We start from the raw sequence: 17512 nt of genomic DNA, 5'->3' as shown, positions 1-17512 counted from the left end.
TAACAGTGTTATAATAGCCTATCAATTCTACGTCATGCAAATAACAATTATGTGGTCATTTTGTGATAACGGGTAGCCTAATATTTGTCAGATTTACTGCAGGAATCAGTTGTTGCTAAATCAGGTTTATGTAAGCAGATAAGTGACGTTTAGGATATTTACCCGTTTGTTGTTGTTACTATCCAAATATATATTTTTTAAATCCCTGATGCATTATTATTCTGCACTCGTACTTCACACCAATACATTATATCCATATTGTAAAATAAATGTCTCATTTGAGACTTGTCAGAAACGACATTTCGCACTGACCTGCGTATATAGTTCATTTGATCAAAGTCCTCCGCCACAACAATTTAACCATTACAGTTGCAATGTAGTATTTAACAACAATTATTTATCGTGTACAATCCAAGAAACTGGGTCAGCCTTGCTCGAGGAAATATATTGTCGAGCTACTGTTTTAATGCACCTCAGTATGTAAAACTGCACCATAGTGTATAGTACGAAATGTGCATGTGTGAAATAGGTCGGTGCAGGTAAAGAATCGGAACATGTCTTAAGGCAACAAATGGTAGGCTGTAGCTGCACCTATATTGGCATGTTTTGATATAGGAGGTAAAACGAAGCGGGATGACTTCGGTTGTTCGCCTGTGATAGAAGAGCAGCGCGCTGCCGTGCTGTTTTTGTGGGTCGTTGTCGCTTTAAGGAAATGCACTTGCAGCCATTTTCTGGTCTTTGTGTTTAGTGGATTAGCGGACAGGCATTATACCCGAGAAGAGCATCACTTTAAGGCGAGGGACAGAAATCGTTTAAAACACTACTTTGTAACCGTGCGGTACGACCTTGTCCGTCGGCAGCACCCTGAACGGACATGCAAGTTTCAGGTACGTGATGATGTTCAAATTTCTATGACCACCATTTGTGTAGTCGTTGGGTAGGAGATGTGCAGCGAAGATGCCACAAACCTGCCAATGGTCTATTTCTGAGCATGGTGCACCTCAAATTATCAGATAACGAGGGAAAAACATACCGTTTGGAAGAGGCTGCTACATACACGTAGGTATGAATGTACTTCATTGTTTTTTACAAGCAAATACTATTTTTGTCATTTGAAAGGATCTATATAGCGAGCTAGTATAGATGGCTGACTAGTTAGCATCTGTGTAGTGCGAATTGGGTGGGGTGAATGGTGGTTAACTCATGTGTCTGTGGTTAGGGTATAAAATTTGTTTTAAGAATATCTAACTCAATTTTACGTAATTATTTTCTTATCCTTTCAATAAATCAACGCGAGTGCCTTTTATCCGGATTAAAAAAATTATATATCAGGGTTTGATATCATTTGATCGAATATCTGGCCACTGAGAATGACATGTAGCTGAGCCATCTAGCTACGTGGTAGCAGTTGTTTGTGGAATTAATTGCTTAATTCATCGTTAGTTCGGGTTTTAATAAATATGAATATGAATATGCAATAATGAATGGGGCGGTTCTGAAATACATGTATTTGTTTATGTTAAACGTATTTACTGAAATAAGCAATGGAATCGGCGCGGTAGCTTGCTCGAGCATCTCTCTCTTGCACCGACCAGTGTGTGTTCATTGAGCGTCACAGGCCCGTACGAATCGTGTCAAAATGCCGCACATTTACAGGCTGCCAGTTTATACATTATTTTTTACACACATTTTCATAATATCTTATATCATAAGAACCACATAGAATGTCCACAGTTTTGAAGCCACCTTACTTTGATGTTTTGGGCTATTGATGGATAAATAGCTTAGCAGTTGTGGCAGATGACCCAGCCTTCACTGGAATTGGAATCACGCTGAGATGTCACAAAATGCACTTGCACTTTGTATATCATTGATCCTCAAAAATCAATTAAAGAAAAAACAAAATAGCACAATTTCACTAGAAAACTGCATGCTGACTAGTTGGGTAATTTGGCTTTTGTTCATTCATATTGATCAATCATATACTTGACCGTCAGTGTCATTTTTAGGTCGGAATAACTATAAACTGTAAAGACGGTCCTGACCAGCCATCACGAATAATAATGTCCAAGCACACAACAGCATCAGGGCTTAAACAAACTTCGTAAAGCCTGCTGGAGTATGAACGCAGTGACCCTTTCAGTATTCATCCGGTCTGTCTCCACTGGACCTCTTCAACACTATGACATTTGAGATAAGATATGCTCCTCTTCTCAGTGTATTGAGGATTGCATTCATTTATGTAATCCATCCCACATCCTTAGGTTTGTTATCCACTAAAACACATTTCCCTATCATGGTGTGCCTGTGGAAATGTGTCTCGTTCACAGGTGGAAAGATCCAATCTATTTGCTCACCTGACCTTTCATGATGTTTTGACAAATGGTAATGTCGAAGCATGTTACATTTTTAATGTGTCGGCAGAACGTGGGGGGGTATTGTTACCATTCTGTTCAGCTGTTCAACTGCCATTAGAAAGAGACAAACACAATGACTAAGGCAGTTGATTGCCTCATGTTCTTTCACTGTCTGTCAACCTACACACCAGACACTTTATTGTCAATAAGCCCTTCTCTGTGTGTGCGTCTCTTTAATGGGATTGGACCGCCGGCTGGCCAATGAGAGAGCTCCGCTTTGAGTTTGTTGGCAGTGCATTACCAGCATGCCCTGTGGGCCTCCCGCTGAGCAGTGTCACCCGGACGTGACACACTTTCGACAGGGTAGAGGCTCCGTTTCACTCTCCCAGCTGGGGAAGAGAGGAGACAGATCCTAATGGGTTCCTGCTCACCAGGGTCTGCAAAGGATGACTGCTCCACCCCTGCCAGGACACCGTTCACTCCTCCAAAACACACTGCTCCCTCTGGTCACTACTGGGGCTGCTTGGCATGGATAGAGCTGAGGCTGCTGCTCCTCTTGCTATCATTTTCCACTTTCCAAGAAGCAGGAGCATTTGCTTTCGGCACTGAGCTTCTCTCTTCTAGATTAGCGCACCTCACAGGAATCCACATTGCTGACTACTGGTTTGCCACACTAATACACCTGACCCCTCAGCACAAGCCTGTTTCACAGGAAAGGATTTTTACCATTTTGAAGCAGGTATCAATGAGCACTCGTTTCTCTCTTCTGTCCTCCTTTACGTGGTCATTGTCTCTGTGCTTCACTAAAACCCGGCACAGCGAAGGTCATTCTCTTTCCACCTCTCTCTTACCTCCTCTGTCTCCTGCTCTCCCCCGCTGTCCCCCTCCCCATGTTGCACCTGGGTGACAAACTCACTGGCACCCTCACTGACCTTGCATTGCCACCACTAAGGCACTTGTCACCCAAGGCTTGCCCACAGGCCTGTCACTGCTCTTGTGAGGGTGCCAGTGAGTTTGTGATGTTATGGCACACGAACATTCGAGTTCAAGTTTTCACAAATCTGTGCCTAATCTGTTCTTAGCATTGCTCCGTCTTTTGATTTATTTGTTTTGTTTACAATCAGAATTTGTATTTTTTATTATTTGCTTATCATTTTTTGGGCAGAGTTTCGTATCCCAGAGTGACTTCTAAAGATGCCACCACAAGCTCAACATTACGTACACATCTCCTAAGGTAAAAGAACAAAAACGGTGCAGAGATTAACACATTGAATATTATTCACTGTGAACAGTAAACATAAAAATGTATCAAATGCTACCAGTGTTTGGAGGACCAGGAAGCACTGGTACATTTAAGAGTGAGTAGCAAGGGACCCTTTGAGCAGCTTCTTTTGAAGTACGGTGGGATTCTGTGAGGCCATAGAGCTTTGAGGTGAGGTTGTTTTGTGAGGTGGGGTTCCAGGAGTACGAAACTCGGTTGGCTGTACAGTGCCCTGTCAAGTAAGGCCTTAATAGGGGTGTGAATTCCTCTGCAAAGTTAATGGTCTGTCTAATGGTGATAGGAAGTGTCGCCATTGGGTCACTGTGCTCTTTACTTGTCCTGTCCAGGGTGTGCTGCGGTTACAGCGGTCTGAGGGTTTCACTGACTGTCATTAAGGAGCACAGTACGTGTGACTGCGCAGAGCACAGTGTGTGAGCTAACAGTGACTGTCCTGTGAATTGTTATCAGAGTTTCTCTTCTTCTGCAAGTTGTTCACTGTTTATTGGATCTTGCTGCCGGTCTTTGCATTAGATATCAGAAAACAGTCATCCCTTAAAGGGTAGCTCAGTGGCTGACGCTCCTACTTCGAGTGCAAGTTGAGCTCTGCAGCTCGGGTCTGATCCTAGCTGTGTCACTGACCAGGACCCACAGCGGTGGAACAAATCAGCTTCTGCAGGGGTACGTGCCTCGCCACTGTCAGGCACGCTGTGTTTCGGCAGGCACCTACTGGTTGGCTGTTAAGTTCCCTCTCAAATGAGCACCTGTCCTCCGATGAGCGAGTGATGTGCGACTCGGTTATGCGAGAAATAGCCTTTGGATTGTGTTCTTATAAATGCTTGGTAGATCAGACTCAAGCCGTTTCTTGGATTTTTTTTTTTCTCATAGAAAAATACTATGCGCCCCTATTCCAGTTTCTTCAAACTACATATTAGGTGGCCGTCATGTACCACATGCAGATCCAGGCAGCAGAAGAGGAGGCAACCCTTGAGTCAGTGAAATACAATCAAAAACATTCTCAGAAAGGGATTTTCATCTTTTCTGTACATTGAATGACTTGAATTTCTCTGCACTAAAGTTTTGTGCAGAAATCATGGCATGATTTGGCATGTTACTGAGTACTTCAGGAAATGTGCACTTTTCCTATTGTCACATCTAGCACAGACCCATATGAACTCAAGCCCATGGTTCCTTCTGTAAAGAGAACCAGTTGTAATCACAAGCTGTGTGTGGATATTTGGATAGCTTGTTGGGAATCTGAGACAGTACCTTGTGGACACTGACAGTCTGGCCTCATCATGCACAAATAATGTACAGGAATGCTGCAGAGAAAGACTCCTGGGCTTTTGTGTTTGCAGTAGCCAGTGTGGGAAAGTTTACACTGGCCCCCGCAAGCGTCTCTCTCCTCAGATAAACTGGAGGCTACTACAGAGGCTTGACCCAAGGCCTCCATCGCTCTCTGTTTAGAAGACAAAACGCAGACAGCCACTAGGCGCTGATTACTGTGTAATCAGTCTCCCTTGTTTCCTCCAGTTCGTGGACCTCTGTTTGATTGTCGGGGCATTGTCTTCAGAGTCACTGAGAGGATCTCGTGGGAGTTTCCCAGGCTCAAGGCAGTATCAGTGGTCCTAACCCATCTTACACCGTCTACATGGAGTGAGGGAGGCAAAGTATTGGGTCTTTCTGTAGTGAGGCCTTGCATACCCCATGATGTCTTGAGCTACTGTGTGCTTTTAATTGCTGGCTCATATGAGCCAGTCCAAAAGAGTTTGCTCTCAAACAGAAAAACAGGTTGATGTTGGGGAGTCATTGACAACATCATGGAAGCACCTTCCACTTCAGCGTTCATGAAGCATTGCTTTTCCTTCACTAGTTTACACTGGTGAACATGGCACTCAGGTAATGACGCCATAATTAAATTTCACCTCAACAACAACCACATGTTACAACAACTCATGTTGTAATATTGAAGAGTTTTAAAATCATTTTAAAATCACTTTTTGCTGAGTACTGTTTTAGTGATTTCTAGATGTTATTGACCCATTGACGGTGCAGTATGTTCAGTTGTTATGGGATCAGCATATTTCCTGCTCAAGAGTCAACGGTGTATTATCCTCACAGTTCTCAAACTGGTATCCTTGGCTGTAAAGTCAGTGTAAGCCGTTCAACTGGTCTGCTTTGGCTTTTTAACTTTTCCCTTATTTTAGCATTGTGTTCATGAAGGTAACTCAAAACAGAATCAAGCACAGGTCAAACACATCTTTCAGGACATGGAAGCACAACAGTACAGCAGACAATTATTGAATTTGTTTGCTTCTTTTTATTCGATTGTCAGAAGATTTATCAGAAAATGCAAAAAATAAAAAAAATTCACAAACTTCGAACCCTGATGACAGAGTCAGCAACAGTGCCTTATGCAGAATTCAGCAACGCTGTGTACCACTAACACTACTTCATGGCCACACTCTGAAAGTACAGAAACACCCGTCAAGCTCTCTGCTAAGAATATGAACGCTTTGACCAGGGTGACATCAGCGCCGGTTGTGACTTCTGTAACAGGAAACTCCACCTACTGCTCCTTTTCAAGACTCAACTGTTGCATTCTGCTTGCACCTGCACAACAGTGTCGTGAGTAGACCCTAAACACTCCAGCCCAAGTGCAGGCAGTGGAACGGAGACTCATTCATGTGTGCTTCGTATTTCGAGGAGTGTTGTCGCATACTTGTCTCTCTGCACTCTGCTGTAACGGATGCTATTTTAAATAATGTCTCTCTTACACCCTCCATTTCTGTCAGTGGGGAAGCTTCTGGCTACCACGTCTTAGTCATTTTCACAATGACTTAATTTAAAACGCTCTCGATTTTTGTAGAAACTTATATGTTCTTAAGGTAATCGTCCGGTTTATTTGCGTGAGACCTTGGCTTCTGGAGACCGAGAGAGAGCTGCCGGGTCCAGCGTGCTGCTTCACACTGATTCAGCGACGCGGCTTGCCTGAAAGAGATTGCGCAGATAGCATCGGCAGTTAGCGCGGTGTTGCAGCACGTTGGAGGAAGCTTGCGCCCTCTCAGGTTAGCGCCTCAAAGTCCCTGACGAGCCAGCGGCCCGGTTGACGTGCGGCGGGCCACACAGACGCTGATTAACAGCGGTTATCGCGAAGGGTGACGTCCGTCTTCCCGTGAGCCGCTGTCTCTCTCTGTGAAAAGAGAAAAGGCAGAGTAGGCCTCACTCAGCCCAGCCTGGGTTGGTGGTGCTGCTGCTGCTCTCCGGGCCTGTGTTTTTGAGTCAAGCGGAGCCCTAGTGGGACCTGGTGTCACATGATTCCCCCAAAAAGTCACATGGTATTCCCCACATGGCAGCCCCTCAAGAGACTCTGAGGTCCCATGGTGTCGGTGTGGGGTGCCGGGGCCCGGCTGTCTGGAGTACCTGCCTCTCCCGTTTGCCCTTATAGACTGCTCTTAAGCTGTTCAAATTAAGCCGATTTTCAGCCATGTCGTCTCCTGTTTGTCAGACCTGAGCAGGGATAGGGAGTGTGGGGAGCAGGCATGGGTGAGGGTCACATGTTTGGACATTGCCAGACAGGGGCCTCATGGGGTATCAGCACTGCCTCTGGCCTCATGACTGGGGGGGGGGGGGGGTGTGGTGCAGGCTTAGACATTTCATTTCCTTTCCTTTTTTCTTTTTTCCTTTTTGGATGCAAGAACTGTGCACATGAATCTCGACATGTCACATTTTTTTGATGGAGAAACTACTCCAGCATTCTTGCCCTTTGTAGTGTCTGAGTGCAGAAGTCAGCTTCCAACTTCTGACTGCAGGGGTGATGTTGTCTGTTCACTGTGTGTGTGTGTGTGTGTGTGTGTGTGTGTGTGTGTGTGTCTGTGTCTGTATGTGTATGTGTGTGTGTGTGTGCACGTGCGCGCATTTTAGCACACACAAAACTAAATGTGTACAGCCAGGTAGACCCCAGATCAATGAAATACTTGACTTTAGATACCACTGATACTGCTGTTAGAATCACAATAAATGAATGCCTTCATGGGCTGCTGCCCCATTTCTTTGAGATCATCCTCTGCCATTTTAATCAGTCAAAATCAGTGTTCCAGTCTTACCTTTGCTTGAGGTGTTTTGGGACAGTAGTAATAACTGAAGTCTTTACTCATCCAGAATGGTAATGTGTATTGTGTCGATATAGTGAGCTGCATTGTACTAACACCTGTTCCCCATTCTGTAAACCAGCCTGGCTTTAACCGCTGAGGTGTTTACTGACATTTATGTAAAAAAAAAGAAGAAAAAAGGAAGCGTTTGTGAATCGGACTTCCTCCAGACGAGCTGGCGTGAAGCAGAATGTAGTGGAGAAAACGGGACAGCGTGTGAGTGCCCTGCTGAAACGAAAAGTAGGTACAAAGATAGGAAGTGGCGCCGGGGAAAGAGGAAGTGAGCTCGGCCGCCGCCGCGCAGACATATGGCGCCGGGTCGCCCCCCGTGGAGGTAATTCCCCTCGCAGGTGCGCGTGTCCCGTCACCTGTAATCGATCGCTAATTGCTGTTTTGAGTAGTCCAGCGCGAGGGACCGGCGCCTGTGTACGGGCGTGAGGTGGAGCAGCTGAAGCACGACCCGCTCCAATCATGCTGTCCTGGTTGACCCCAAACCCGTGAACGCGAGCTGTGGGTACGTTGAGGGTGGGGCATCGAGGAGGTGGAATAAGTCTGTCTGTGAGTGAAGACGGCGAATGGAGAGAGGGTTATTTTAGTGCGTTGGGTTTGGTTGACCCTGTCTGGCGCGGTAAGTTTGGTTTACAGCTAGAGAAAGGCTTGCGCAGGTGTCCAAAGGAAGCCAAGCGAGACAGACGCAGGCAGGCTGCTGCCGCAGAGCTATTTAAAGCACCGTCGCTGCATCTTCTATTAATTCTTTTCCTTCTGCTTTGTAATTTTATAGAGTGTCGGTGGGTGTAGTCATTTTCTGCTTGGCATTTCTGCTTCCTGTGTGCGGTTTGAGAGGAATGCTGTGTGTGTGTATGTGTATGTGTATGTATGTATGTATGTGTGTGTTTCTTTTTATCTCTCTGTGTGTCCGTGGACTTCCAAATAGTGAGGACACTGTCTCTCTCGGTTGCAGACTGAGCTGTGGTGTGAGTGAACCCGTATTGCCATGACGACCCACGTGACCCTTGAGGATGCGCTGTCCAACGTGGACCTGCTGGAGGAGCTGCCGCTCCCGGACCAGCAGCCCTGCATCGAACCCCCGCCCTCCTCCATTATGTACCAGGTACTGACCCGATACAGAGCGCTCTCACAAACCCAGTTACGTACCACATACTGACCCGATTCAGGGAACTAACGCAAATCAGTTACATACCAGGTACTGACCCAGTGCAGAGAAGACAAATACAAACTCCATTATGTACCAGGTAATGAGTCAGTACAGAGCAGACAAAAACTCCATTATGTAAAAGCTTCTGACCTGAACAGAGCAAACACACAAACTTCCATTTTGTACCAGGTACTGATCTGATAGAGAGCAAGTACTGTTTATCCATATGTGTGTCAGTTAATGGCCAAATCTGTATGACATCTGAAACGTATATCAATTATTGATTCTTACCCAACCCCACACACAGAGCAGCTGTTTTCCTTTAGAATGCTTCTTGTCACATGATACGAAATATGAAATATTCCATCAATAAGGGTACCTTAAGTCTTTGAATCCTTACAGCAGAGCAATAATAATAATGCATATATTTTCATAAACATTTTGTACAGTTATCTACTCTACATTTCTTCCTTCTACATTTCTAACTTTTAAGTTAATAAAAATTTGACAATAACCTGCCTTCCTGTCCACATTTATGATGAGGCCAATGTTGTTGGCTTGGCGCTTGGTATCTCTGAAGCTTTTCTCCTCACCAACAAACGACGCCTGCTGTTATAACAGATCTGCCTGGTTTCCCCCCGCAGGCCAACTTTGACACCAACTTCGAGGACAGGAACGCGTTTGTCACGGGGATCGCCCGCTACATCGAGCAGGCCACCGTCCACTCCAGCATGGTAAGGGTCACTGCCTGGCAGGAGAGGAGCGGGAGGGGAGCGAAGAGAGAGAGTGAGAGAGAGGAGAGCCAGAGGATGGGAAGAGCGCGCCGAACGAGCGGGCGGAGGAGGGTGCGTTCAGCGCTGCCATGGCGGCAGCGACGGACACAAAGCCACTTCGCTGCTCTTTCCCAGGCCTGGCCACACAAAGGAGGGTTTTCTTTGGACAGAGGGCCCTTCTCTACCTTTGTCAGGCCGGTTTCTGTCCGGAGGGCCGTTCCTCCAAGCCCCCATCAATTCTCTCAGTTCTGGCTCCGCTGGGTAGAATAGTTGGGGTGACTAAGGTACAGAAAACGAAGAAATACATGCCAACAAAGAGGGCCTTGTCTTTCTTTGGAATCTGTTTTGGTAAAAGGGTTGGCTGTGGATTAGAGGTACCCAGAATTGTAAATCTGGCAGTTCCGTCACGTCCTGGTGAATGCTAAGCGTGCTCTGACTCTGAAAGGCTATAGTAACGGGGTTCCCTCACCCAGGTAGAGCTAATGAACTGTCTGAACTGAACAGGCCACAGCTCTTTTGTCCTGTGTTGTGTCCCCGCATTTAGAGAGAGAGCATTTGGCAGGACTTTTTTCACGTTTGCTTGTTTGTGCTTGCTTACCTGGTTTCATCCACCTCTTGCATATAGTGTTTGAAATGTGCTGGTGAAAGGTTATAGGGTGTGGTAACTCAGTGTCAGTAGAAATGAGGAACTGTAGGAATGTGAGTGCCAGTGAAAAGGAGCAGAAAGTTTAAATGCGACTGTAGGCCAAGGGGAATCACTAACTATTTTGCTCTCTCCTACAGAATGAGATGCTTGAGGAGGGCCATGAGTATGCTGTCATGCTGTATACCTGGAGGAGCTGCTCAAGAGCCATTCCACAGGTACTCTCTCTCACATGTACACACATATACTATATGGCCAAAAGTATGTGGACACCTGACCATCACACCTATATGAGCTTATTGGACATCCCATTCCAAAACCATGGGCATTAATATGGAGTTGCCCCCCCCCCCCCCTCTTTTTGCAGCTATAACAGCCTCCACTCTATTGAGAAGGCTTTCCACAAGATTTTGGAGTGTCTGTGGGAATTTGTGCCCATTCAGCCAAAAGAGCATTTATGAGGTCAGGCACTGATGTTAGACGAGAAGGCCTGGCTCGCAATCAGCGTTCTAATTCATCCCAAAGGTGTTCAGTGCGGTTGAGGTCAGGGCTCGTTGCAGGCCACTGGAGTTCTTCCACACCAAACTCCTCAAACCATGTCTTTATGGATGTTGCTTTGTGCACAGGGGCACAGTCATGCTGGAACAGGAAAGGGCCTTCCTCAAACTGTTGCCACAAAGTTGGAAGCATACAACTGTCTAAAGTGCTGTAGCATTAATGTTACCCTTCACTGGAGCTAAAGTGCTTAGCCCAAACCCTGAAAAACAGCCCCAGACCATTATCCCTCCTCCACCAAACTTTACAGTAGGCACTGTGCGTTCCGGTAGGTAGCACTCTCCTGGCATCCGCCAAACCCAGATTCATCCATCAGACTGCCGTATAGTGAAGCGTGATTCATCACTCCAGGGAACAAGTTTCAACTGCTCCAGAGTCCAGCGGTGGCCATCGCTTGGCATTGCGCGTAGTGATGTTGGGCTTGTGTGCTGCTGATCTGCCATGGAAACCCATTTCATGAAGCTCCTGATGCACAGTTCTTGTGCTGAGGTTGCAGTTGGTGGTTTTTATGTGCTACACGCTTCAGCACTTGGCAGTCTTGCATGGTCTACTGCTTCATGGCTGAGCTGTTGTTGCTCCTAAACGCTTCCACTTGACAATAATAGCACTTACAGTTGACCGGGGCAGATCTAGCAGCAATTTTGCGAACTGACTTGTGGCAAAGATGGCATCCTATGACAGTGCCACGTTTAAAGTCACTGAGCTCTCCAGTACGACCCATTCTACTTCCAAGGTTTGTCTATGGAGGTTGCATGGCTATGTGCTTGATTTTATGCACCTGTTAACAATCGGTGTGCCTGAAACACCTGAACTCAATAATTAGTAGGGGTATCCACATACTTTTGGCCATATAGTATACATATACCTACACACATATCTGTACATTTATGCACATGCATATATACACATGCCTATACACATACACACACACACACCCACACCCACACATGAACTTACACACTCATGTACATATGTACACTCACACACAGAGATACATACATATGTACACATATCCATACATTCACTCTCACATACACACACAAACACACACACACAAATACACACACATATATACGCATGCAGGCTTGCATAGACAGGCCTATACGCATACACATTCATAAACACACGCACACACAAACTCGCACTCAACTCGCTCTCAACACATTTACATGCTCGCAGGCTCACATATCCACATACCCCTGGGAACAGGGAAGTAAGACCAAGCACGTGAATTCACACTGACAGCATGTGAGCGTGCATGCCTGCACTCGCAGACATACACAAATGTGTCCATATTCATACACACACGCTCATTTGGACAGACACTTATGCTTACAATGGTGTACACCTTGAACATTAGTAATAATACTCTTGGTGGAGACTTTCCTCTTATGTCATGTTTCGAAATTTGATGAAAGGCACTGGGTGTTGTCTGAGGGGGGAAAAAAAAAAAAAATCACCCAAATATTAATGACCACAGCTTCCTCTTTCATGAATATGTAGTACTGAAGCTCCGGGCTCTGTGTTCATCTCAACACAGATGCCTTTAGGCGCCGTCCTGTCTCTGACTCCATTCAGAATTGCCAGTGTTCAGCCCATAACGTGAATCAATGAGCGACTTATAGGGAAACAAATTCTCAAACTGTGACATTCCCCTTTAATTGTGAATGTGATGTTCTTGCCTTTTAAATAGTCACGCACTTGTCTTTGACACCTATTTGAGTAACAGAGGCTAGAAAAGAGGGCTTTTCAACTGGCTCATGTTTTTTTTCTTTGAATCTTTTTGTTCTAATGAGTGTCTTTCTTTGTCCAGTACATGTAAGTTGTGAAGCAAGTTACTGATGTCACTGTTCAAACCAGGGAAGGTGTTTTTCTTATTGTCCTTGTGCAGTTTTGAGGTTTTACCAACTGATGTGTGCTTAGTATTACTGTATCAAAGGTGTAACTGAAAATATGATATTATAATGTTCCAAGCATTTCACAGTTCAAGCCATACCATAATTACTGTTTGCCTGGTATAAGCCCACAGACTATATTATGACATTTTTATCCGATCACACTCACATCTACACAATACTGAGGAGTTAGTGTGATGGAAGAGTTAAGTACATTTCATAGTTGACACGTTGAAATTAGGATCATGTCTCACTGTCTTTTTACAAATCATGTATACATTCCTAGGCCTTTATAACCATTTGCATACACATGGGGAGAGAGTGAAATGTTCGCTCAATACTGAACTACTTTTATAGCCAGTATGACAGCGCCCCCATGTGTCTCTCAGGTGAAGTGCAACGAGCAGCCCAATCGTGTGGAGATCTATGAGAAGACTGTGGAGGTCCTGGAGCCTGAGGTCACCAAGCTCATGAAGTTCATGTACTTCCAGGTGAGGGGAGGTCAGCCTTTACCTCCCAAAATGTAGTGACACTATCAAAGTAGCGATATCGTTGAAATCCTGGGTCGATTTCTCAGGTGGTAGTAGGAACAGGAAATGAGGTCAGAGAGTAACTCAGCTGTTTGTTGGTGCCCCCCCCCCCCAGCGGAAGGCCATCGAACGTTTCTGCAGCGAGGTGAAGCGGCTGTGTCACGCCGAGCGCCGGAAGGACTTTGTGTCCGAGGCGTACCTGCTCACGCTCGGCAAGTTCATCAACATGTTCGCCGTGCTGGACGAGCTGAAGAACATGAAGTGCAGCGTCAAGAACGACCACTCGGCGTACAAAAGGTACACACCCGCATGCGCAGGGGCCTGCGCAGCCTGCGCAGCCATGCACGCGTTAAACAGTCCTCCAGCGTGAGTGGCTTTTGATGGGTAGCAGATGCGACTCATTCCGCTTCTCGTCTGCAGGGCAGCACAGTTCCTGAGAAAGATGGCCGACCCTCAGTCTATACAGGAGTCCCAAAACCTCTCCATGTTCCTGGCCAATCATAACAGGATTACACAGGTGTGCCACCAGGCTGTGATGTACAGTGTCCTGTGCTGTTTCTGTTTGTGTGTGTGCGGTCTTAATGTAGAGTATGGTTGATGTGTTATACCTGTGTGTACAACTGTTGTGATCTTCCCACTCTGTTTGAGAAGTGAGAGAGTATATACGGCTATGGTGATGTCACAGTGCTATGCACGTGTGTATGTGTGTGTTTGTAGTGTCTGCACCAACAGCTGGAGGTGATTCCGGGGTATGAGGAGCTTCTGGCTGACATTGTTAACATCAGTGTGGACTACTATGAGAACAAGATGTATCTGACACCCAGTGAGAAACACATGCTGCTGAAGGTCAGTTCTCTCCCCTCACTGTGACCTCCTCTCTCACCTGCCCACTATAACCTCCTTTCTCACCCTCTGTCTCTCTGTGTCTCTTCTGCCCTCTCTCTCTGACTATGTCTTACTTGCTCTTTCTCTCTGACTGTGCCTCACCTGTCGTCTCTCTCTGACTGTGTCTCACCTGTCGTCTCTCTCTGACTGTGAGTCTCACCTGTCCTCTCTCTCTCTGACTGTGAGTCTCACCTGTTCTCTATCTGACTGTGTCTCACCTGTCCTCTCTCTCTGACTGTGAGTCTCACCTGTCCTCTCTCTCTGACTGTGAGTCTCACCTGTTCTCTCTCTTTCGTAACGTCTGTCATCTGCTCCTCTCTGCGACCTGCTCTCTTTGCTGCTCCTGCTACATTTCGCAAGGAGCTGCTAACCCAGGAGTGCGCGCGTGTCTTTGTCTCAGGTGATGGGCTTCGGTCTTTACTTGATGGACGGAAATGTCAGCAACATCTACAAGCTGGACGCCAAGAAGAGGATAAACCTGGGCAAGATCGACAAGTTCTTCAAAGTTAGTTTCTCTTTTTCGTTCACTCGGGGAAGGTGTTAAAGATTCAGCCAAAGAACAGAATTAAAAGCAGCACACCGGTTTTGACACGCTCTGTCCTCTCCCTGTAGCTGCAGGTAGTACCGCTGTTTGGTGACATGCAGATCGAGCTGTCCCGATACATTGAAACCAGTGCCCACTACGAGGAGAACAAGTCCAAGTCAGTACTGCATAATTTGTTATCATGCTGTTTTTAATCATTTAGGCTCTGTGAACATAAAAATATAAGAATGAAACAAGAGGCACCAAGAAAATGTTCTGAGCTTTTGAAATGTATGAGCACCTCATCAAAAAACCCCCCCATTTCTCTCTCTCTTGCCCATGCCCTCTGTGTCCCGCCCTCTTCCCTGGCTCCGCCCCCCAGGTGGACCTGCACTCAGAGCAGCATCAGCCCCCAGTATAACCTGTGCGAGCAGATGGTGCAGATCCGGGACGACCACATCCGCTTCATCTCGGAGCTGGCCCGCTACAGCAACAGCGAGGTGGTGACGGGCTCCGGCCTGGACAGCCAGAAGTCGGACGAGGAGTACCGGGAGCTGTTCGACCTGGCGCTGCGGGGCCTGCAGCTGCTGTCCAAGTGGAGCACGCACGTCATGGAGGTGGTAGGTGTCTGTATCACCGCGGACTACGCCTGTACCGCTGGCGTAGCTGTGTCTCAGCATCTGTTGTGATCCACAGCCTTTGGTAACTGGCAGAACCTCTTGATGGCAGATAAATCAGTCTCTCTCCTTCTCTGTCTTTCTCACTCTCTACCATCCCCTCTGTCTTGTTTCTTTTGCATCTTGTCTGTCTTCGCTTGCCCTTCTCTTTCTCTCTCTGTCTCTCTCATTCTCTCCCTCTCCATGTCAATCTCTTTTCTCCTCTGTCTTTTTTCTTTCATCTCCTGTCTCTTCACCTGTCCCTCCCTCTCGTCTCTCTTTGCGGGGTGCAGTACTCTTGGAAGCTGGTGCACCCCACCGACAAGTTCTGCAACAAGGACTGTCCCGGGACAGCCGAGGAGTACGAGCGTGCCACGCGCTACAACTACACCAGCGAGGAGAAGTTCGCCCTGGTGGAGGTGATCGCCATGATCAAGGGCCTGCAGGTGCTGATGGGCCGCATGGAGAGCGTCTTCAACCAGGCCATCCGCAACACCATCTACGCCGCCCTCCAGGACTTCGCCCAGATGACACTGAGGGAGCCGCTGCGGCAGGCAGTCCGCAAGAAGAAGAACGTCCTCATCAGGTACCCACAATCCACTGGGTGAAGTGAGATGTGACACGAGTCCTGTGCTTATGACTTAAGCTTACCTGCATGTATTTGTTTGTAATTATTTTACATATTTTGTACAAGGAAGCACTTGTGTCAGTATGTCAAAGATGGCACCAAAAACGGTGTGATGTTAATCACGGTTTTATGTGATTTTTCCACATGATGTAGTATTCATGTCGTAATGTTCAAATGCCTCCGTGGTTTCCCCCAGTGTCCTCCAGGCAATTCGGAAGACGATTTGTGACTGGGAGGGGGCGAGGGAGCCGCCCAACGACCCCTGCCTGCGAGGGGAGAAGGATCCCAAGGGGGGATTTGACATTAAAGTGCCTCGCCGAGCTGTGGGGCCTTCCAGTACACAGGTAAGCTGACAGGATCAGTGCAGCCCAATTGGTCGGGGGGTGGTTTGTCCACTGTGAGGAGGGACTTGTGTCCTGACCTGTTTGCTGTTTGTCCCCCCCCCCACAGCTGTACATGGTACGTACCATGCTGGAGTCCCTGATCGCAGATAAGAGTGGCTCCAAGAAGACGCTGCGCAGCAGTTTGGACGGCCCTATAGTGCAGGCCATCGAGGACTTCCACAAGCAGTCTTTCTTCTTCACCCACCTGCTCAACTTTAGCGGTAAGAACTCTGGGGAAAGCACCAGCAGGGGTCAATGTGTGTCATTCGAATAAAACTCACCTGTGTCTGGAACTCAGCTGTCAATCACTGGCTGACAAGAACCAATCGGAAGACGTTGATGTGCGCAGCTAGACACTGTGATTGGCTGAAATCAGTGAGTTGGTGTGTTCCCCCGTGTAGAGGCCCTGCAGCAGTGCTGCGACCTGTCCCAGCTGTGGTTCCGGGAGTTCTTCCTGGAGCTGACCATGGGCCGGCGCATCCAGTTCCCCATTGAGATGTCCATGCCCTGGATCCTCACCGACCACATCCTGGAGACCAAGGAGCCCTCCATGATGGAGTAAGGACTGCACACGCTATACCCGGCAGTGCTGAATTTCTGTCTCCTCTGCAGACTGACATGTGGAGAGTAGTTGAGTTGGCTGTCCTTGGCATGTCTAAATTCGGGCCTGTTTTTGTGTGCTGTCCAGATATGTGTTGTATCCATTGGACTTGTACAATGACAGTGGTTACTACGCTCTGACCAAGTTCAAGAAGCAGTTCCTGTACGATGAGATCGAAGCCGAGGTAAAGTGGGATTGTTGGTTGTGGGTCGATTTGCTGATCTTCAATCTTCTGTTGACGATTTTATCTTCTGTAGATTGATTTGCTGATCTGCAGGCTTCTTTTCACTCGTGTTGATTGTGATGGAAAATCAAGCCATAAAAGTGATACTAGCATTCAGCCTTAACCCCTAACACCGCACTGAATCCTCACTGTAATTTTCACCACCATAGTGTTTACTAGTAACATTTTTTTTCCTTTGCAGGTGAATCTATGTTTTGACCAGTTTGTCTACAAGTTGGCAGATCAGATATTTGCCTACTACAAAGCAATGGCTGGGAGGTAGGAACATTGCCGA

The 17512-nt window shown here is 46.9% G+C and overlaps 1 protein-coding gene across 2 annotated transcripts in view; it reads left to right on the top strand.

The window, feature by feature from the left end:
- The first annotated feature begins 674 nt into the window (after window positions 1-674).
- Window positions 675-17512, top strand: part of cyfip2 (cytoplasmic FMR1 interacting protein 2) — a 30081-nt gene continuing 13243 nt past the window's right edge. For both annotated transcript variants that reach the window (XM_036548875.1, XM_036548877.1), the window contains exons 1-17: window positions 675-887; window positions 8728-8877; window positions 9567-9656; window positions 10479-10556; window positions 13178-13279; window positions 13434-13615; window positions 13739-13835; window positions 14036-14164; window positions 14604-14708; window positions 14816-14904; window positions 15109-15346; window positions 15676-15968; window positions 16207-16354; window positions 16461-16614; window positions 16795-16951; window positions 17082-17178; window positions 17420-17496. In XM_036548875.1, coding sequence (XP_036404768.1) covers window positions 8761-8877; window positions 9567-9656; window positions 10479-10556; window positions 13178-13279; window positions 13434-13615; window positions 13739-13835; window positions 14036-14164; window positions 14604-14708; window positions 14816-14904; window positions 15109-15346; window positions 15676-15968; window positions 16207-16354; window positions 16461-16614; window positions 16795-16951; window positions 17082-17178; window positions 17420-17496 — 2153 coding nt within the window. In that variant the 5' untranslated portion in view covers window positions 675-887; window positions 8728-8760. The remainder of the gene's footprint in view (window positions 888-8727; window positions 8878-9566; window positions 9657-10478; window positions 10557-13177; window positions 13280-13433; window positions 13616-13738; window positions 13836-14035; window positions 14165-14603; window positions 14709-14815; window positions 14905-15108; window positions 15347-15675; window positions 15969-16206; window positions 16355-16460; window positions 16615-16794; window positions 16952-17081; window positions 17179-17419; window positions 17497-17512) is intronic.

Source organism: Megalops cyprinoides, chromosome 16 (assembly GCF_013368585.1).
Source record: "Megalops cyprinoides isolate fMegCyp1 chromosome 16, fMegCyp1.pri, whole genome shotgun sequence".
Taxonomy (NCBI): domain Eukaryota; kingdom Metazoa; phylum Chordata; class Actinopteri; order Elopiformes; family Megalopidae; genus Megalops; species Megalops cyprinoides.
This window is presented reverse-complemented; position numbering and strand designations above follow the sequence as displayed.